At 49.2% G+C, this 21,537-nt stretch overlaps 1 protein-coding gene across 1 annotated transcript in view; it reads left to right on the forward strand.

Moving 5' to 3' along the window:
- SYNPO2 (synaptopodin 2) overlaps positions 1-12,326 on the forward strand; it is a gene marked incomplete at both ends in the record, with an annotated part of 90,644 nt that extends 78,318 nt beyond the window's left edge. Inside the window, 3 exons of the mRNA XM_080697817.1 lie at positions 714-865; positions 5,946-6,646; positions 10,144-12,326. Coding sequence (XP_080553943.1) covers positions 714-865; positions 5,946-6,646; positions 10,144-12,326 — 3,036 coding nt within the window. The remainder of the gene's footprint in view (positions 1-713; positions 866-5,945; positions 6,647-10,143) is intronic.
- Positions 12,327-21,537: the final 9,211 nt, after the last annotated feature.

Raw genomic sequence — 21,537 nt, forward strand, 5'->3', positions numbered from 1 at the left:
CTTTCTTTCTTTCTTTCTTTCTTTCTTTCTGCGGGTCTTGGGGTGGAACCCAGGGGCATTTGACCTCCGAGCTACATCCCCTGCCCTATTTTTTTTTTTTTTTTGGTGGTACTGGGGTTCCTGGAAGCCCTTCTACCTCCGGGCTACACTCCCAGACCTATTTTTACATTTTTATTTGGAAACAGGGTCTCCTAAGCCAGTAGGCGCGGCTGGCTTCGAACCTGCGCGATCTTCCTGTCTCTGCCTCCCAAGCGCGGGGATCACAAGTGTGCGCCACCACGCCTGGCTCTGCCCTATTTTTTTAATTCTTTATTTGAAACAGGGTCTCATTGAGTTGCAGAGGGCCTCACTAAGTAGCCAAGGCTGTCTGCGAACCACGGTCCTCCGGTCTCAGCCTCCCGAATGCTGGGATTACAAGCGTGCGCCACCACACCTGGCTCTTTATTTCTTTTAATCTGGTTCTACTGTATTGATTGACTTTCCTGTTTTTCATGTTTACTTGCAGTGCTATGAATTAAATGTTGGCTCTGTGGTACATAACTGCGTATGTGCGCTCACATGCGCACATGTGTGTTTGGGAGGTGTTGGGATTTTAGAGCTAACGAGTAAATGAAAAGCCAGGGCTTATTTTGCATCTTTCTCTGAGATGGTGGCACAATTTCTTCAAGCCAGGTGGTTCTAACTCTACTCTGCCTCCGCTTCACTCCACTCAGATTCGAAGCCAGAGCAAAGCCTCGGGGTCTGGGCTGTGTGAGGGTGATGAAGTGGTGTCCATCAACGGCAACCCCTGTGCCGACCTCACCTACCCGGAAGTTATCCAGCTCATGGAGAGCATCACAGACTCCCTGCAGATGCTCATCAAAAGGTACAGAAGGTTTCTGGAATACGCGTTTCCCCTGAGACTTGACAGGACAGTCACAGCCTCTATACACCTGCATCTTGTGATCCGGGAGGCAGCGGGGTGCTTTGTAGGGCAGTGTCATTACACAGAAGTACCACAGTGCTTGGAGAATGGGCAGTTCTGTTCAACTTAGCTTTCTGGTTAGAGAGTTACTTTGAAAAACTTTGGTTCAAGCACTTCATTGAAAATCTTAGGTATTTCAAATGGCTTCCTTAGAAAGCTCAGTATAATGAACATAATTTAATACTTGTTTCCAAGGTGATGGATCAATATCATTGACTCACAGATGAATTAAAAATGTTTAAGTGTTAAACCATGAACTATAAACTTTTCATAGAAAGAGGATACCTAGGAGAAGGAAAGAAATACAAACAGAAAGCTCAAAAGCAACCAGATTTCTGTTTGGCAGAGCCTCTGGAAAAACCAGTATTTGGGCACAGGCAAAAACAGATAATTAGAATAAAGATCGCCCCTTATCAAAAGCAACGGATTCATGAATTCAATATCCTCAAATACCATTATTGTTTGAAAATGCGCAGGATTACCTTAAACATAAGAGCAAAAGAAAGCAACACTGAGAGTAATCACAGTACTACAGGGCAGACATCTTCCAGGATACGAGTCCCAGTACAGTCCGTACTGATTTTGCAGTGGGAGGCCGGCTCTTGCATGAGGACAAGTCCATAAACGACAGCTCTGCTCCTGGGCGCGGCCTTCAGAGAGGAAGCTTGCAGCCCTGGGGCTTTGCCTCAGCTCCGAGGAAACTCTGCGGAGAGGGCTGTCCCCTTGGACCATGGTTCAGCACGCTTTGAACCATTTCTATTTTGAGCTGGGCATGGCCAAAATCTGTGATGGTAAAGGAAGCCCAGCACATTCCAGAATCTCTGTCTACACATTTACTCAGGAGCTCAGCTGTGGGACCCCACTTACTCAGAGAGCCGTGATGGCTCTGAACACTCCGCGGGAATGCCGCCCTGCCCTTCCCGGGTAAACCTCGGGGAACACTTTCTATTGTTCCCTTTTTGGTCACAGCGAGGACAGCTTCTCTTGTGTGGGACCTCTCCTGGCTCCTGACACGATGCCTGTCCCTGGGCTTTAAGCTGCTCTTGGGTGCAGATTTAGTTTCAGAAAAAAGCAGACCAACTGGAATTGAGGTTATTATTGTTTTTCTCCTACATATTTTGACTTTTTACAAAATAAATAATTAAGCCGGGCATGGTGGCGCACGCTTGTAATCCCCGCACTTGGGAGGCAGAGACAGGAGGATCACACAGGTTCGAAGCCAGCCGTGCACGCTGGCTTAGGAGACCCTATTTCCAAATAAAAATGTAAAAAATAGGTCTGGGAGTGTAGCCCGGAGGTAGAAGGGCTTCCAGGAACCCCAGTACCACCAATAATTAATTAATTAATTAATTAATTGAAGGGATGCAAGATGGAATTCCCAATTAAAGTCAGCCTGAGGGTAAGCACCGCCACCACCGTCGCCACCACCTCTCTGGGTCCCTGAGCGTCGTCTCCGCAGTCAGGTGTTTCTCTCACATCACAGCCACCCGTCTCTGGAGGATGCGTGCTAACCCTTCCTGGATTATGGCCAGCGATGGCTGGGAAGGACCATTTTCATAAAGTCCTAGCTGGAGCCAGGTGTGGTGGTGTAGGCCTGTAATGCCAGTATAGACAGAGAGGAGGATCACAGGTTCAAAGCCAGTCTCAGCAACTTATCAAGGCCCTCAGCAGCTTAGCAAGATCCTGTTTCAAAATTAAATAATAAAATAAAGTAGTGCTGAGGGGTGTAGCTCCAAGGTAGAATGCTTCTGGATTTAATACCTAGTAACACACACACACACACACACACACACACACATACACACAACTACACAACTGCTAGCCAGGTATAGTGGCACATTCTTGTAATTCCAGTACTTGGGAAGCTAAGACAGGAGGATTGCAGGTTAGAGGCCAGCCTTAGCAACTTGGGGAGACTCTGTCTCAAAATAAAATATAGACTAGGCCTGGAGATGTAGCTCAGAGGTAGAATGCTCCTGGGTTCAATCCCCAGTTACACACACACACACACACACACACACACACACACACACACACCTTTTTAATCCTGTTATCACCTTAAGCTTTATTAAAATGATAAAAATAAGAAGAAAATGATTATAATCATGTTACATAAGTTACAAAATGGAGTGCCCACATAGGTGAAGAGACAAGTGTTTAAACTCTTTCTCTCTCATGCCTCCTGATTTTCTCACGTGCATCTATTTTACTTAGCTACCAAGGTGTGTAGCCTTTTTGTCACTTTTTAAAATTAAAAGCTGATTGGTGCATCAGAGTCATGCATGATCGTGATTCCCAGTGACACATTCATCATGCCTATCACATTATTTCCTCTGTCCCCATCCGTCCCCGACGTCCCCATGCCCTCTCCTCCTCCCCCAGTCCACTGCCCTCCCGTCTCCCTCCATTTCCATGAGATCCCTTCTCTAGCTGTGGCCCTTGGGCTTCCTGATCTTGGTGTGATGTTCTCCAGGTCCATCTGTTTTCCTATAAGTGACGTCATCTCATTCTTCATGGCGGAGTAAAGCCCCACTGTATATATGTTAATGTTTACCTGGCCCATGAGGCTGGAATGAAGCAAACTCTCTTGTCTTGGCTTTGCAGTTGCTAACATGATTCAGAGTGATTGAGCCTACTCCCCTCGAGGAGTCAAACTAAGTTAAAACTCTCTGGCCTTGCGAGACCCTCGAATTCAGCTTGGCAGGGTAGATAAATTATTTCCTATAGAAGAATGAGCTGATATACTGTCATGCTTTGAAACACATTAAGATGTTTTCTTAAAATCACCATCTTTCAGATTACTCGCATAGAGGAAACTGCTTTTGTTTGGTTATTTTTGTCTTGATTTGTGCAAAGCAAAGTTGAGAGTACATATTTCAAGCCTTGGTCTGCACTCCTTGGCCCGGTAAATGCTAAGGTGAGTTCCTTGGAGCGGGTGGGGTCGGCTCCCTCTTGAGCTGGCCACCCCGAGGGAAGAGCCAGACACCTACATACTCAGGAGATGAAGGTAGAGGGTTAGAAGAGAGTTGTCGAAGCCGGGCGTGGTGGGCTTCTCATCCCCGCGCTTGGGAGGCTGAGACAGGAGGATCACACAGGTTCAAAGCCAGCCTCAGCTACTAAGTGAGGCTCTCAGCAACTTAGACCCTGTTTCCAAATAAAGTATAAAATAGGTCTGGGAGTGTAGCCCGGAGGTAGAAAGCCCCTGGATTCCACCCCCAGCATCACACACACACACACACACACACACACACACACACACACACACAAATAGTTCAGCGCTGTGTGGCTCAGCTTTGAGCTCTTTGCTGAGCGGCAACGTTGACTTGAGAGATTCTGCAAGGAAACTGCTGCGGGAGGCAAGTTCAGGGGAGGGGAGGCATCTGGGGCTATAAATAGCCATGACTCAGTGGGTCGCTGTCGCAAGGAAGGGAGCCCTGGCTGCACAAGGGACGGGGCCGCGGCCTCTCACCAAACACTTGCTCACAGGCACTTCAAAAGCTCCTATTTCATTCCTTTCACGGAGCGCAGCCTCTGAAAGGATTACTTGAATTATCTGTAATTTAAGATTGAGCTGAAGCTGCCGGTTATGTTTATGTGACTTTATAGTGTCTAGAAAAAAAACTTAATAAGACATGGAAGCACTTTGTTACTTTATAGCAAACTATTTGAAAATATTCAAATAACTTCAGGTAATGGGCGCTCATGTAACTACATTCATGTAACTATAAACTCTCTCCCTCCCCCCCCCTCTCTCTCACACACACACACACACACACACACACACACACACCACACTGGGATTTGAGCCCAGAGGCATTGAACCTCCAAGCTGCACCCTTAGTCCTACTTATTTATTTATTTATTTATTTATTTATTTATTTATTTATTGTAGTACTGGGGATGAAGCCCAGGGGCTTCTACCTCCAGACTACACTCCCAGACCTATATTTTATATTTTATTACGAAACAGGGTCTCACTAAGTTTCTGAGAGCCTCACTATAGTTGAGGCTGGCTTTGAACCTGCACGGATCCATCTGTCTCAGTCTCCCAAATGCTGGGATTACAAGCGTGCACCACCACGCCGGCTCTTTATTTATTTATTTATTTATTTATTTACTTATTTATTTATTTATTATTTGGTGGTACTGGGGTTCCTGGAAACCCTTCTACCTCCAGGCTACACTCTCAGACCTATTTTTATATTTTTATTTGGAAACAGAGTCTCTTAAGCCAGCGTGGCTGGCTTCGAACTTGGGCGATCCCCCTGTCTCCACCTCCCAATCGCGGGGATTACAAATTTGCACCAGCATGCCCGGCTCTTTTTATTTATTTATTTTTTACTTTGAAACATCGTCTTGCTAAGTTCCTGAGGCTGGCCTCAAACCTGCCATCCTCCTATCTTAACCTCCCAAGTACTGGGATTCCAGACGGTCACCACTGCCCCCAGACAACCTGTGCTTTTGGGAAATAAAAGCTGAGTTTAGAGTGGATTTCAGTTCAAAACCTTTCCTAAGCATTTTTGCTGTGTTTATTTTTAGTGTCATTATTATCATTATCATCATTTTTTTGTGGTACTAGGAATTGAACCCAGGGCACTCTGCCCTTGAGCTATATCCCCACCCTTTTTATTTTTTTATTTTGAGACCATCTCACTAAGTTGCTGAGGTTGGCCTTGAACTTGTGATCCTCCTGCGTCAGGCTGGGGAGTCTTGGAGATTATAGGCCTGTGCCACAAAACCCAGAAATGTAAATCTCCACCCCAGTCCTGGGGATTGGACCCGGGCCTTACACGTGCTAGAAGAGCACTCCACCTGGTTGTGTTCAGATGTGAGTTTATTCGGAAGCCCTCAGTCCCACACTGCCAGTGTCCTCTGCAGCTGACTTTGGGAGTCTCCCCACCTGCCACGTTGCGGTTTCGTGAACACCAAGGAGTTTCCCGGGAGCACTCACTCTCTGACTTGACTATCTTTCTGTGCGCAGACCCTCCGGCGGAGCAGGTGAGGCTTTGGTCCCTGACGTGGAGAAGGAGCTCCCTGAGCATCTTACACGTGAGGGGTGTGTGGAAAGGACCACCCTGCAGATTCCTGCCCCAGCCAAGACACCGCCCCGGGGCCTCTTCATCACCCCGGTGGTCCAGGACGGACTTCCCCTAGCTGAGGACCAGAGAAGCTGTTCGGGAAGTGCTGGGGGCACAGGAGATGCTGGGCAGAGGCCTGAGTGCCCCGGGGCACACCTGCCAGGAGAGCACACCTTCAGCACAGAGGCTGAGGTCGAGGTTGAGGCCGAGGCTGAGGCTGAGGCTGAGGCTGGGCGGCCAGCTGCCCTGGTCCAGCTGCACCTGTCCCTTCCACCAGGGGGGCCCAAGGGCACTAGTGGCCCCGTGGTGACTCTGCTGGGAGCAGGAACCCCCAGGCCTTTGGACCCAGACTCCAACCTACAACACGCGGGGACCACCCAAGGAAATGCGCACTCCCCTAGCTGGACTGGGGACCCGCCCCCGAGGTGCTCCATCCCCAGCTGCAGCCAGGGGCTGCCGGACCCAGTGGACGCTGACGCACTGGCCCCGGGGGCCGGCGCTGGGCCGCAGGCGCCACCCCCTCTGGCCTCCGCCCCACCGGCAGAAGCTCAGCACGGCGGCCCAGAGCAAGGCAGACCACACCGGCACCGGGCGAGGCATGCGAGTAAGTCCTGGTCCTGGCGGGGCTGGGCTGGGGGCTGCCGGGCGGGGAGGGCCTTTGCCTGCTGCTTGGCCTGCGTGCACGGCTCAAAAGGTTTTTCTTAAGCCGTTCATTAGCCTTAAATTAGATTTAATGAATGCACAAAATTAGAAAGTGGAGAAGTCCACTTTGTGAATGGGCCACAGATGGGTTGGAACTTCCTCGGGGATCGAAAAACTTTCACGAGCTTCTTTTTAATCTCCAAAGACACAGGAACTGTTGAAGAAAAGATGAATAATGTGCCTTTTTAAAAAGTATTTTTTTTGTTTTGATAATGATATACAATTTCATGTTAAAATAGCCTAAGAGTGCTGGAAGTCGTGTAGACTCTGAAGTCAAGTGTCAAGAACAGTTGTCTGCCCCTGGGAGGTGCCTCTAAAACACAGGCGCCCTCCTGATCTTAAAAGCAGAGCTTCCTTCTGAGAAATGTCGCTTTGCAGCTTGATGATGCTTGCAGGCGTGTTTGACAGACAAGGACATGTGTAAGGCTCAGCTTGCTGCAGGCGCTGTTGTGTAACCTTCGCTGGACACAGCTCTCCTCCAGGCCCCAGACTTGACGTGCATGGAGCCCAGAGCTTCTGCGGCCGTGGTGTATCCCAGGGCAGAAAAGGAGCAGGGACAGGACTAAAGGTAGAGGGTACGATGTTCCGTGTGTGTGTGCATGTGTATACACACGAAGTGCGCACACATACGTAGAAATTTTGGATTGCATTTGAGGGTGTAAAGACAGATTGGTAAAGGCACTGGCGGCGTGAGCGGTGCTCGGCTGTGAGCTTGGCGTGCTAGGCTCTCTGGCCCTCTGTTACTCTTTTCAAAGCATATTTCTATGTGACCATCTGTGGTTTTACTGGCAAGTGGTGCTAATTGTCCTGGTGCTTTATGCATGTGTGTGCCGTCTCCACATTTATGGTGTTAGAGGCGGTGCTCATATGCTTTATGTGTTGGCAGTGAAGTTACCAGCAACTGACTGTCGGCTTAACAATAAGTTGTGCAACATTACTCAGAAAGGAATCGTGTTTAGCGATGGCCGCATTTTTAACTATTCTCTCTGCACAGGATCTGGCCACCAGTGAATATCTATAACTTTATCATAAAAGTATTCCTCTGATTATGTTCTTTTTTCAAAACTTAACCACTAAATCTTTTTTTAACCAAAAGAGCTAATTTTTAATCACAAAGTACCCAAAAATGTTTTTGAAACATTCACTTAACTATTTTAAGGAATTAAAAATTTACTTGTGAATCATTTATTAGCATTAAAAACATCATTGTAATTAGCTGATACTGTACATAATTTAACACTAATTCGCTTTATAATAATGGAAAATTTTAAAATATAAATTTTCATTATTTTATAACTACCAAGCTATTGTTTTAAATAACCTAATTACTGCATTCTTTTCTTTTTTTAATTTTTTGTGGTACTGGGGATGGAATCCAGCAGCATTCTACTTCTGAACTACGCCTCCAGCCCTATTTATTCTTTATTTTGAAACAGGCCTCACTGAGTTGCAAAGGGCCTCACTAAGTAGCTGAGGCTGTCTGCGAACCGAGATCTTCCCATCTCAGCCTTCCGAATGGTGGAATTACAAGCGTGCACCACCACGCCCAGCTTGCATTCATTTTTATGCCAGTTAAAACAATCATAAGTTATATAATTTAAAAAATTTCCCAAGTTTTACACTTATACTTACTGTAATGAAAGCAACATTGCATTTTAAAAATAGGAATAATTTGTCAAAAAAATTTTGTCTAGGTAACTGTGTAACTAGATTCTATTACATGCATTCACAATGATCTAGTACTCTGAATTGTTACTATTACTTTTTTTTTGGTACTAGGCATTGAACCCAGGGGCATTCTACCTCTAAGCTACACCCACTGCCCTATTTTGTTTTTACTTGGAAATAGGGGCTTGCTAAGTTGCAGAGGGCCTCACAAAGTTGCTGAGGATGGCCTCAAATCTGTGATCTCAGCCTCCCAAGTACTGGGATTACAAGTGTGTACCGCCACATCCACTGTACCTTCTATTATTAATGCAGTGTTTTGAATTTATAGTAATTCAAAAAGGAATCACATTTAGCTGTAAGTGAAAGGAAGGGGGTGATTGCCAAAGTAAAAGAAGGCCTAAAGATCTAAATTCATTAGATTAAAACATTTAGAATTTTTTAAATTTTCTAGAAATCGCTTCCTTTTCAAGAGGTTTAGAAACAGTTTTATACTTACATCTTTTTAATTGTTTCCTTTTTTGCAGTACTGGGGATGGACCCCAGGGGTCTTCTACCTCCCAGCTACGCTTACTTGGGAATCATATTCCAGCCCTATTTTTTTATTCTTTATTTTGAATCAGGCCCTCAGTAAATAGCTGAGGCTGGCCACGAGCCTGAGACCCTCCTGTCTCAGCCTCCTAAGTACTGGGATTACAAGCTATCTTTTTAAAATATGGAAGTACACATTATGCTAAGTGAGATTAGTCAGTCACAAAAAATAAGAAATCAGATGCTTTCCCTAATATGTGAAAGCTAAGGAGAAATGGGTCATAGGAGGAACTCTAGATGAAAAAGGAAATCCTATAAAGGAGCAAACAAGACAACCTAAAGGAGGAGAAAGGAGGGGGGAAGAAGGAAAATCTCTAAAACACACAATGTACTTAAACATATCGAAGTCAACCACAAAGCCAAGCAAGGGAAGGAGGGATGGGGAGGGAATGGGGTGGGAATTGGGTAGGGGTTAAATTGGTGATGTGTACATGTCTATACATACAAGTTTTTTACCCCAATATGATGTATGAATATAATGCACCAATAAAAAATTTTTTAAAAATGGAAGTACAAAGTATATATTACCTTATTTCAGCAAAATATTATATCCTTAATTATGTTATTTTAATTGTAATTGTGTTCTATTATCTGGTATTTCCTAGCCTGTTTTTTTAATTGTTAAAGTATAAGAATTCAGCTGGACACGGTAGCACATGCCTACCCTCCCAATACTTGAGAGACTGAGACTGGAGGAGCTCAGCAGTAGAATGCCCCTGGGATCAATCCCCAGTACAGAAAAAAAAGTGTAAGAATTGATAGAAATACAGTGTATGAAACTTATGTTCTAATCAGCGTATATAAAACGTATTTACATAAGTGGATGACACAGGACATCGATAGTGTTATAGATATTGAATGTTATTATACAAGTGTCAATTTGAGAGGAGATAAGAGGCTGGGGTGTGGCTCAGTGGTGTGTGTTTAATGTATATGAGGCCCTAGGTTCAATCCCTGCACCAAAAAGAAAAAAAGGAAAAAGAAAAAGAAAAGAAAAGGAAAGGAAACAAAAAGAGTTGGGTTCCTTGAAGCTTCAGAGCCCACTTGTAGGAAGGTGTGTGTCTCCATGTCCCCCGCGGAGCGGGGTCTGGGTCCTGCGGGTGGTCCTCAGCTCACCAACAGTACAATCTTTTCTTCCCACAGGGCTCAGGAGGAGCGAGAGCCTCTCGGAGAAGCAGGTGAAGGAAGCCAAGTCTAAATGCAAGAGCATTGCGCTGCTGCTGACGGCGCCCGACCCCAGCTCCAGGGGCGTGTTGATGTTCCAGAAGCGCCGGCGGCGCGCGCGCAGGTACACGCTGGTCAGCTACGGCACGGGCGAGCTCGAGCTTGAGGTAGACGGGGAGGACCTGGGCGAGGCCACCCTGCTGGACCCCAGCGAGTCTGAAGTGGAAGAGGAGTTGCTGTCGGACTCTGAGGACTGCGCGCAGGCTCTGAGCTTCGACTGGGACTCGGGGCTAGTGGACATCGAGAGGAAGCCGAGTGGAGGAGAGAAGATGGAGATGCTGCCGGACACCGCGGGCAAGGGGGCCCTCATGTTCGCCCGGAGGAGGGAACGAATGGACCAGATCTCAGCCCAGAAGGAAGAGGAGAGGCCGGGTGTGGTGCCCGGCAGAGAGTCCGAGGCCTCCCCGGCAGATGGCCTGGGAACCGTGGCCTCCTACCCAAGGAAGGAAGGAGAGGCCGCGAGGGCGCAGACCTTCGTAAGCAAGAGCTACGTGCAGCCCAGCCCGGGCTTCGGCCATGTGCCGCAGCAGAATGGTCTCAGTGTCGTGTCGGAGGCCGCAGAGGCGCAGCGCCTGACACCCTTGAACAGAACCGCCAAGCCCTTCCCAGGGCCCACAGCCCAGCCTGCAGCCCCCTTCTCCCCAACCCGGAACCTGGCCACTCCACTCTCAGACTTCCCCGCTCCTCCACCTTACTCTGCAGTCACTCCTCCTCCAGAAGGCTTCTCCAGAGGGCTGTCCAGCCCAGTCACAGGCCCAGCACCGCCGCCGCCCTGGCCTCAGCCTACACCCTGGGCGCAGCCAGCCTTCTATGACGCATCGGAGCGCATAGCCTCCCGGGATGAGAGGATCGCCGTGCCAGCCAAGAGAACCGGAATCCTGCAGGAGGCCAAGCGGAGAAGCACCACGAAACCCATGTTTACCTTCAAAGAGCCCAAAGTGAGCCCCAACCCAGAACTCCTGTCGCTTCTTCAAAATTCAGAGGGCAAACGAGGCACCGGAGCTGGAGCCGATTCTGGACCGGAAGAAGACTACCTCAGCTTGGGGGCAGAGGCCTGCAACTTCATGCAGGGCCCCTCTGCCAAGCAGAAGACCCCACCTCCTGTTGCCCCAAAGCCTGCTGCCAGGTCCTCCTCCCAGCCCGTCACTCCAGTCTCTCCAGTCTGGGCTCCGGGAGCGTCCCCCACCCAACCTCCTGCCTTCCCAGTGCCAAGCCCGTCACAGGGCACCGTGGTCTCCTCCATCAAAGTAGTCCAGCCTTCCTACGCACCTGCCCGGCCAGCCAGCGCGCTGACCCCGGCAGGCCCCTTCAGAGGCTCACAGGCAGCGGTGGCCAGTCTGAACCACACCCCAAAGCCTGCAGCCCCCACAGCCAACGCTGCACACACGGGTGCTGCCGGACCAGCCAGCGAGCTTCCTGGGATGAGCGGGAAGGGGGCCCAGCTCTTCGCTAAGAGGCAGTCCAGGATGGAGAAGTATGTGGTGGATTCAGACACGGTGCAGGCCCACACCGCTCGGGCCCAGTCGCCCACGCCATCCCTTCCGGCCAGCTGGAAGTACTCCTCCAATGTCCGCGCACCGCCTCCAGTCGCCTACAACCCTATCCTCTCCCCCTCGTACCCACTGGCTGCGCTCAAGTCGCAGCCATCAGCCCCACAGGCTTCCAAGGTGGGCAGGAAAAAGGGCAAGAAACCCCTCAACACCCTGGATGTCATGAAGCACCAGCCCTATCAACTTAGCGCATCTCTGTTCACGTTTCAACCTCCAGATGCGAAGGGTAGCCTCCCCCAGAGGCCGGCCGCCAAGGTCAGCTCTGCCCCGGCTCCGAGGCAAGCGCTTCCCCCCAGGCCCGAGAACATGGGGTCCCCCACAAATGTGCAGGCGGCCTCAGTTTACTCCGTGCCAGCATACCCCTCCCAGCCCACCTTCTTCACAGAGGCTGCCTCGCCGGTCAGCGCGTCCCCAGTGCCTGAGGGTGTCCCCACCTCTCCAAAGCCAGAGTCAGCCACTGCCTCTTATTTTGTGGCGCCAAGACCCAAGTTCTCAGCCAAGAAGAGCGGCGTCACAGCCCAGGTGTGGAAACCTTCTGTCGCCGAAGAGTGATCTTGTAGCTGAGGCTCTGGTGTCCAGTTTGCTTGAAATGAATTGTTTGCAGTGTCGCGTCCCTGAGAATGCCTCACACACCCTCGACTTACTTAACCTCAGCTCGAGCACCTCCCGATTGGGGTCCAGGGAGCAGAGTGGTTTTCATGAGTCAAAAATCCAACTCGGATTGACCGAAAGCACATTTATCTTATTTACACACTTAAAAAAAAAAAAAAACCTGGGAGAATCCCAAAGCAGATATGTGCCATTACATTAAGTAAGCGGGATGTTTAGGATTTTTGCTTTAGTCATAAGAAAGACAGTGATCAGTGTGCTAGCACCTTGTCCACAGCCCTTAGTGACATGACGGCTGTATCCCATCCAGGAAAGGTTCAGATGGAATGAAAATAGACTTTTAACCAAGGTTTCCCTTTAAGGTCACGCTTCTCTGTCTCTCATGTGAGGGAGCAAGGTCTGTGGAGGACGGGGGTCAGCTCTAGGCTGGCCGCCTCCGACACCTGTTGGTGTCACAGAGTGTCAAACGCATCCCATTTAGTAAGAGGCAGGCAAGGAAGAGGGTTCTCCATCTTTACCGAGCACTTATGTGGGCATTGAATTCTCTGCCAGGTGTTTTTACGTAGACTGACTCGTTTCAGAAGATGTGTTTAAAGGGGGTGGGAGAGATCAGGAAGAACGGTTACCTGTGGGGACAGATCCCCCTCCCTGCCCAGCCCCTCCAGGCTCTGAGTGAGATGTCCCCGTTGCCTGTGGACATGGGTGTTTGCTTTTCCTGGTGACATACGTGTACAAAGCAGGTGGGGAGAGAGGTGCACAACTCCTTTACCCCGAGACCTACAGACTTGGGTGGGGTGCGGCTGTGGGCGCTGGCACCAAGGGCGAGAGCCTGCAGGTACAAAGGGGGTCTTGACACCTTGGCTGGGGCATCCCGCCGCCGTCTTCCTGGGGCCTTTGCTTTGGACCAGCGCTTCTCCGCTGCCCTCGGCAGGTCTGTTCTTGTGCCTCCGCCTGACTGTTTCTATGTGATGGACCAGGGTAATTCAGGTGAGGTCACTTTGTAAGTGTGGATGGGCCCCCGGTGTGGCCATCCTGCTGGCTCTGGAGTTCATGGTGTTCCTGGAAGTAAACCTGAAGACCTTTCTCATATCTATTTTAAGCCTGAGTGTGACCAAGCACGGAAAATATTCGTCATGAATTAATGTAGACACCCACAAGGCTCTTAGGAAGGCTCCAACGAAAGCCGCCTACTCTGCAGGAGAGACATTTAGAATCTGCTTACAGAACTTGCCTGGCTTGGGGTACACGGTGCCATTCTGGGCCTGGAAAACATCTGTATTCCTGCTCTCCACTGTCACTGTGGACCTGCTGATTTTCACTGTTCTATTAAAATGTTACTCTTTATCTGCTCCTTGCACACACTGTACAGATGCTTTCCTCCTTTGAGCTCTTCTGAGTCGTTCTTTCTTGCATAACATCTGAATTTCCTTTATATAAGCATCCATTTCTTCATGCATGGTAAGACTGCAAGCCGCAGGCATTTTGAAAACATAACACAGGAGGAGGAGAATCAAGTCAGCTGCAGGGCACTGGGCAGATTCTTCTGCATTTTTTTTTTCTCTGAAATGCCTTTGGGAACAATAGACAAACCACATCCTGACCACAGGGTGTAGTTCGGTCTGTTATTTGCCCCTTTTGGGAAGGAGGATTAATGCAGGATAAAGGAAGACACCATCTCTCTCTTACTTCACACTGTTGTCTATATTAATTGTCCCCAGCAGGGGACTGTGGCATGCTCTGCATTCCGCATGGCTTTCTTATAGAACAACCCAAAAGTTGTCTTCAGGTAAAGGAAAGGAGATCATTCTCACAACTTAGCTTTTTTTTTTTTTTTTTTAACAGTACTGGGGATGGAACCCAGGGGCATTCTACCTCTAAGCTACGCCCCTAGCCCTATTTTTTATTCTTTATTTTGAAACAGGGTCTCCCTGAGTTGCAGAGGGCCTCACTAGGTAGCTGAGGCTGTCCAGGAACTGCGATCCTCCGGTCTCAGCCTCCCGAATGCTGGCATGACAAGATTGCGCCACCACGCCCGGCTCTTGGCATCCTTAACATAGCTCTACAGACTGGCAGAAATAAGAGGAAAGACGGGGAACATGGACAGTTAACTTGAGATCATTGAGTCAGCTGTATCCTGGGAGGGTAATGACCCAGAAGTATTTCTGGCTGTCAGGTGGTTTGTGATATATAGGAATGAGAAGTATCCAGTCCACCACCTGGTGGACAGGCGGCAGTCTTCGCAGACCTGTTATCTGGAGGTGATGACTAAAGGGGCTGTCTGGGCTCCCAGAGACCCTCTAGGAGACACATTAGGCATAGAGTCAGAGCATCTACACTTTCTACCTGGAACTGTTGGTGAGTCTCACCTTGGACCATGCGGCCCCACTGTGTAGAAGATGAGCATTCTCCAGAACACCCTCAACAGAGAGTCTGCCATCTCTGAGGGATACGGGAAGCAGGGGGAGGGTCAGGTCCCCTGGAGCAAGAAGCGCCCTCCTGCTCTCCACCGCCAGGTGCCACCTCTCAGGTTGGGGCCTCCCTGAGGCTTGTGGTCCCAGAGGCAGATTTGGTAGCCCTTTAGGCACCTTGCGCCTCCTTGTTCCTGAGGACCTCCTGAAGGACCTTGCTTGGAGCCTCCCCTGGCGATGTCTCTCTGCTTCTTGTGGGGAGGAGGGAGGTGTGGGCATCTTCCTTCAGTCTCAGAAGGGACTGATCACAGACCTGGTGAGTGAGCCCTGAGGGCTGCCACGTTAATCTGAGAATGCCCACTTCTTTTTTTTTTTTTTTTTTGAGGTACTGGGCATGGAACCTGGGGGAGTTCTACCTCTGAGCTACACCCCCAGTCTTATTTTTTATTCTTTATTTTGAAACAGGGTCTCACTAAGTAGCTGAGACTGGCCGTGAACCGTGACCCTTCCGTCTCAGCCTCCCGAATGCTGGGATCACAAGCCACCACGAGAGACTCCAGTAGCGCTATTCTAATACACATCCTGCTCTGCCAGAGGAAGCTCACAGCCTCGCCGCACTGGCCACAGACAGAGTGAAGCATGCTTATCTCTGTTTTATAAGACACATCTGGGCGGTCACTCAGAGCAGGAAACTTTGTATTTCAAAGTATATCTAGTGTGAGTTAATAGTAACGTGTATAGGCTATCTCATTTGGCATAAACTGTCATTTAATCTTCACAAAGAAGCGACTCCCTTTAGCCACAGGAAACCGCACCAAGTTAGAAATAATTTCTGTACATAAGCCAAAGTCATTTAGCCAGTCTAGACAGTTCTGGTCCCTTCCTTGGAGTTCAGTTGAGTGTTATTGCAAGCCCAGGTACCGGGTCCAATAGTCACACTGAACGCGGGAAGGAACATCTGCATTAAAGGGAGGGGCTGAGGTAGCCAGCTGCCCTCCTGCCTGCAGCGCTAAGCTCAGAACCGCGGGCGCGGCCCCACTGATGGGCAGCCAGCCCTGGGCTCCCTGGTACTTGAGCAGATCCTCTTAAAGGCAGAAGACACGGGACTGTTGGTTTCCTGCCTCATCTCTCCCATGAAAGCCTTTGCTGAACATCAGTTCAAATAGTTACACATGGGGGACCTGTGAGCACCTAAAAGCCAGAGACGCTGTCCAGGACCTATCACCACCAGCCAGGCAGGTTGTCTGCACTCGGCCATCAAAGAGAGCACTTGTTTTTTCAGAAAGGCTGAATGTTCAAATTGCTTCCGGGGGGGGGGGGGCCTGGAGCGTGTTCATCCTCTCCCCCAAATCAGGGCTGCGGAATGTGTTGTAAAAGTTCTTTTAAGTTCATGAGAAAAGGATGTAAATGCCAAGAACCAACATCACATTCCCAGAGTTGCTGACCCCCCTGGTCTACGTCCCCCAGTCACTGGACTCTGGAGGCACATAGGCTCCAGTGACACTTCAGAACTGCCAACCCAGCCAGCAAGGATTCTGGGAAAGCGCAAATTTGAAATTCTTTTCTGGACTCCCCCACCTGACCCCCGGGTTGGTCAGGCCCGCAACGCAGGCTGGTGAATTCCCACCAGACCCAACACACCAGGGAGAGAGCCCAAGAGGCCAGGCTTTGTTTATCCTTCCACGGCTCTAGAAAAAAGGTCAAGCTTACAGTCATCCTGTCAGTGTGGGCCCAGCAACATCTGGGATGTTGCTCTGCAGGAGCTCAACTCAGAGACATCTTGATGCTACTGGCTGCACTTGGTTACATCTCTAAGAGCCTGTGTTCTGTGGTGCATTCGTGCCCCAAACTACCACGTGGCACCTGGAAATCACAGAAGCACTCAGAGGCAATTGGAGACCTAATTTAAAATACATCAGATCTGGGGCTAGGATGTAGCTCATTGGTAGAGCGCTTGCTTACCATGTGTGAGGCCCTGGGTTTGTCCTCAGCCACACACACACACACACACACACACACACACCCCTTTTCTGGTATTTCTCAAGCCCCTAATTTGTGTGTGTGTGGGGGGGCGTACTGGGAATGGAACCTAGGGGGCATTCTACCTCTGAGCTACACCCCCAGCACTATTTTTTTTATTCTTTATTTTGAAGCAGGGTCTCACTGAGCTGCAAAGGGCGTTTCTAAGTACCTGAGGCTGTCTGCAAACTGCAGTCCTCCTGCCTCAGTCTCCCAAATCTTGAGATTACAAGCGTGCGCCACCACGCCTGGCTAGGCCCCTAATTTTAAGGGTTGCTGGCTAATTAAGTACACGTCAAGTATAAGGAGAGAAAGGGTCTAGAATTTAAGCAATTTTTTATTATGGATACACATAATTTTCAAGTTTTCATTTCATTTTTTTTTAAACTCCTCCTGTTTATCTCTGTTTACTTTGTTCTTGGCAGGTTCTTCTACACCGTGTGTGCTTGGTGAGGGGTGAAATATAAAGTCAGGGTCCCTGCCCCAGCCGTGCCAGGGCCCTGCTCTCCAGGCTTCCCCTCCTCCACCCGATGGCGGTAACACGGCAACACTCAGGACAGTGACTAGCTCAGAGTTCTCGGGGACCTGCCCTCATAGCCTCTCCGCCCCCAGCTCCCTAGGAACTGTTACTGGTTTGCTTGTGAGAAACATTTTAAACCCCAGATTGTCATGGGCCCTGCTTTGAGAGGATATGCACATTCTAGGAATAAACAGAAAATGTTCTTCTTGGAGGTAAATGACAATGAGCACGTTTCCTTTTGCTTTTCCTCCGATGTATTTAGTCAGAGTCCTTGATACTTGAAGTTGGGGGGATAATGTCTTCAAGGTTACCCAACAACAACCTGAACGAAGCCAGAGGGGCAGGGAGGGCTGCGGCAGAGACACACCTCCCACCTCCTGGCCACGGAGGGGGCCATGAGACTAACACAAGGCTGCCCACGGGCTCCAAAGCAGGGGGCAGGACACCTTGCCCAAGGTCCTAGGACGTGAAGGAAAGGGCCTGCGTTCCTCTAAGCCTGTGTGTAGCCTGTTGTAATGCTGTGGTTTCACTAAGTCCCTGAACTACCCCAGGGAGGAAGGTATGTTTCCATTTTAAAGCATTCACAGCTGAGAGGCTGGCCAACTTGTCTGCAGTCAGGATGGGCTCAGGTGAGGAGGCCATGCTCCCTGCTGCGGCCCATTGAGCCTTGAGCCCATGCTGGCCAGTGTGCAGAGCACCCACCACCCCACCTGGAGCCCTCTGTGCAGGCTTCCGGGTGGTCCCACGGCCTGGCCTCACATAGGGAGGACTCGCCCTCCTGCAGCTGCTCACAGGACAAGGCCATGGGGCCTTTGGAAGTGCAGCGGTCTCCCTCGGAGAGAGAAGCATCTGCTATATTCATAGTTAGATGCAACATGAGTTTGTGTGAGTCCCAGGATTCTTTTTATTTCAGGATGAATAGATGACATTCATGGGCCAGGAGTGGGGATGAATGTGATTTAGGGAAACAGCAGAATCCAGGTCTCTGCATCAAAAAGAAGTGCTATGGGCTTCAAGCCCCCCAGATTCTGTGAGACCCGACTCCCTTATCTCCGAGTGAGTCAGCACCAAGCTGGCTTACTACAAAGCCAAGCTTAACTTGACGCACTTCAACACGGATACGTCTAAACAGAATAACGCCGAGGGCACCACTGTGCTCGGTGTTTTCAAAGCACACCCTCCAAGAGCGCGTCCCACTGGGATGGCGAGGCCCATGCTAGTGGGCCTCCCAACCCACAGTGCGAGGGCAAGGCCAGCATTCAGAGGCAGTTTGGAGGGGAACGGGTGGGGGCAATGCCTACATCCAGGAGATAGCCGCTCTGTACCCCGCTCTCTCCACCTGTGCTCCAGGGTGGAGCCCCTGGCAGGTGCATCGGACAAGCTGAGCAGATGGAGTTGTCTATACAGCAAACAGCTCATTGATGAAAGATGGAGATGAACACAGTTCTCAGAAGCAGGGGGCTGGCATCCACAGCAGCTCATTCCAGAGCCTTGCACACCCAGGGGGAGTTTTGTGGAGTTCCTGGTACTTCTAGAATTTTCTGAGTCAATAGCATCGGGGTAAAGAAGGGTCCTGGTCCAGAGACAGTGTCAAATGCGTTAGGCACTGAAGTTGCTGTGATGGGCACTCACTGAACAACAGCCACTGTTTCAGAACTTCCGTGAAGGGCGATCGCAATAAACAAGATCCTCTCTTAATATGAACAGAGAAGGGACTTCTATAACAGAAACAGAAGAAGTAGAGGTGGTACCTGTATGCGTCTCATACCAGAAATCTGTGCTTAGGAATCTTTAACCAAGAGATCTGGTTCCTTCTCTAATCTTCCCCCTTGCTAAGTGTTCGTGTCTACTCCACATTCAGCCTCTTTGTCAGTTTTTCTGGCTTATTTATTTATTTATTTATTTATTGCAGTACTGGGGATAGAACCCAGGAGCATTCTACCTCTGAGCTATGCCCACAGCCCTATTTCTTATCCTTTATTTTGAAACAGGGTCTCACTGAGTTGCAGGGCCTCAGTAAGTAGCAGAGGCTGTCCGCGAAAGTCCTCCCAGCTTAGCCTCCCAAATGTTGGGATGACAAGTGTGCACCACCACGCCGGGCTAGTTTCTCTCTTTTCTGTTCAGGTGTTCTACATAGTTTTAATGGTGTACAGAGATGAGACCAGGATGCAAAACAAGTAGCTCAATACTTTTTAAAATAAGTATAACATCAATTTGGAGACTGATGTTCAATATAAAGTCCCAATATTACATAGGACAAATGTGTGCCTCTCAGTGTAATATAATTCTTAGGAGGAAATGCTTCTGAATCAACTGTATCCTCAAAACAGGATTCCTGCCATCCTGAGCGAGGCTTTGGCAGGGTCGTCAGGCTTAGCTAGGGCTGTCACAAAAAGTGGGGCAGCTGGCATGCATCCGAGGAGACCACCCTGCTTCACAGCTGCGGCTGGCCTCTCCTGGCGTGGCCCACCCTGTGGGTGCGGCCCACAGCTGTCCTGGTCCCTGCTTTCCAGCTCCGCCCAGGACGAAGGGTCAGCAACCTGGCCCGCTGGGGAAATCGATACCCTTGCCTCGGGAGCACCGTCACCTTCCAGAAATGGAAAGCGCGGTCAGCCTGAGCATAGCCAACAGCTCCCAGGCAGGAGACGAAAACAGTTCTCAGAAGCAGGGGGCTGGGCCTGCAGGAACTTCTTCCAGCAGCCGCACGCACCCAGGGGGGGTCATGTGGTTTCTGTTACTTCTAGAACTTTCTGAGCCATAGCAGACCGAGATCAGGACTGATCTTGAAGAAAAATATAAAATAAAAACAAGCCGAGACTCTGTAATCTTCTCTGAATACAAAATATTGTTTCAAATACAATTAAATGATTTAGTTTTCTTTTTGTGACAATTAGCTACATTTTGATAAAAACAAAACTAGGTCTCTTTCTTGTGTTGAACGCCCTCTAGTTCTTTTTTCTCCTCGTCTATCACAGACTTATTATAAGATGTCCTCGGGCCATCCTCAGGGCTCAGACACTGAGGATGGGTGGTCTGAGGATGAAGTGCTGGTCCCCGTGGCCGTGGTACTTGTCCGCCCACAGTCTCTCCTTGTTTCTTAATCGCACTCCCATGTGCTGAGTTGGATGTGACCCCTGGGCTGCTTGCTAATGTTTATCAGAGGTGCTAGTTGCAATTCCCATGCAAGGCCAGTACGTGTGGGCTCCAGAGACTGCGAGATCTGTGTTTATGAGACACCCTGAAAGATTAGAGCTCCTGCGGGAGGGCGATGCCATGGCGACGAAGAGTAAAGTATCGCTGAGACTTTTAACTTTACACCTCGACCTACCAGCTAATAAGCTTTTCTTACAGACAGCACGTTTGATTGCCGCAGACTATTTCCTGGATTGTCGTCACAGTTTCCTTGGGGGTTGGAGGGAGGTTAGGGTTACTCTGGCCTGCCATGGAGATCCAGCCCGTGGGGTGTGGTAGGACCCAGGCATTGTCTTTGAAATGTGCGTCTGGACAGTTCTGATGCTGGTGTGCTGGGCACCGCGGTGAAACCCCCCGCCCCTTTTTCTTAACACCGAAGTCAACTTCTTTCTTTAAAACGCAGACATTGTTTTCCTGTTCTTCCTGCAGCCCTACGCCTGCCGGGAGGTGGCAGCACTCTCCCTGGTCAAAGTGCTTCCCAGCAGCAGCCCAAGCACATGGGCCATCTGCTTGGAATGTTTTGTTGGCGTTGTTGTTGCTTAATGGAAGAACGAGGGGGGTTTTAGATTTGATATTGTCTAACTCCTGCTCTAATCAAGGAGGAGCAGAAAAATTTAAAAAAAAATCAAATGATTCAACTGGATCATCTAGATAAAGCATTATCTACCAGGAAGGCAATTGTGTGACTTCTCTGGGCTGTGGGGATCTGGACTCTATTATCTCCAATCGAAAATGTTCTTACTAATAACTAACTTACATCTCTCTGGCAGTAATCAAAACATTCTAATCTTGGGATGTAGGTTAAAGGAAAAAATTTCAAGCACTTTGAATGCTAATTAGCTTTTTAAAGTGAAAATAAGTATGAGTGTGAACTTTTCACAAGTAAAAGAAAGTTCATGAGCTTTCCAAATCACAGGGAAAGAACTCGATATTTTTGCTTAAATTTAACATAAATATGAGCAAATACTGTAGTCGATTAACAAAATACAACACCGGTGAGAGTCTGGTTAGCCAT

Source organism: Muscardinus avellanarius, assembly GCF_963383645.1.
Source record: "Muscardinus avellanarius genome assembly, chromosome: 6".
In the NCBI taxonomy this organism is placed as follows: Eukaryota; Metazoa; Chordata; class Mammalia; order Rodentia; family Gliridae; genus Muscardinus; species Muscardinus avellanarius.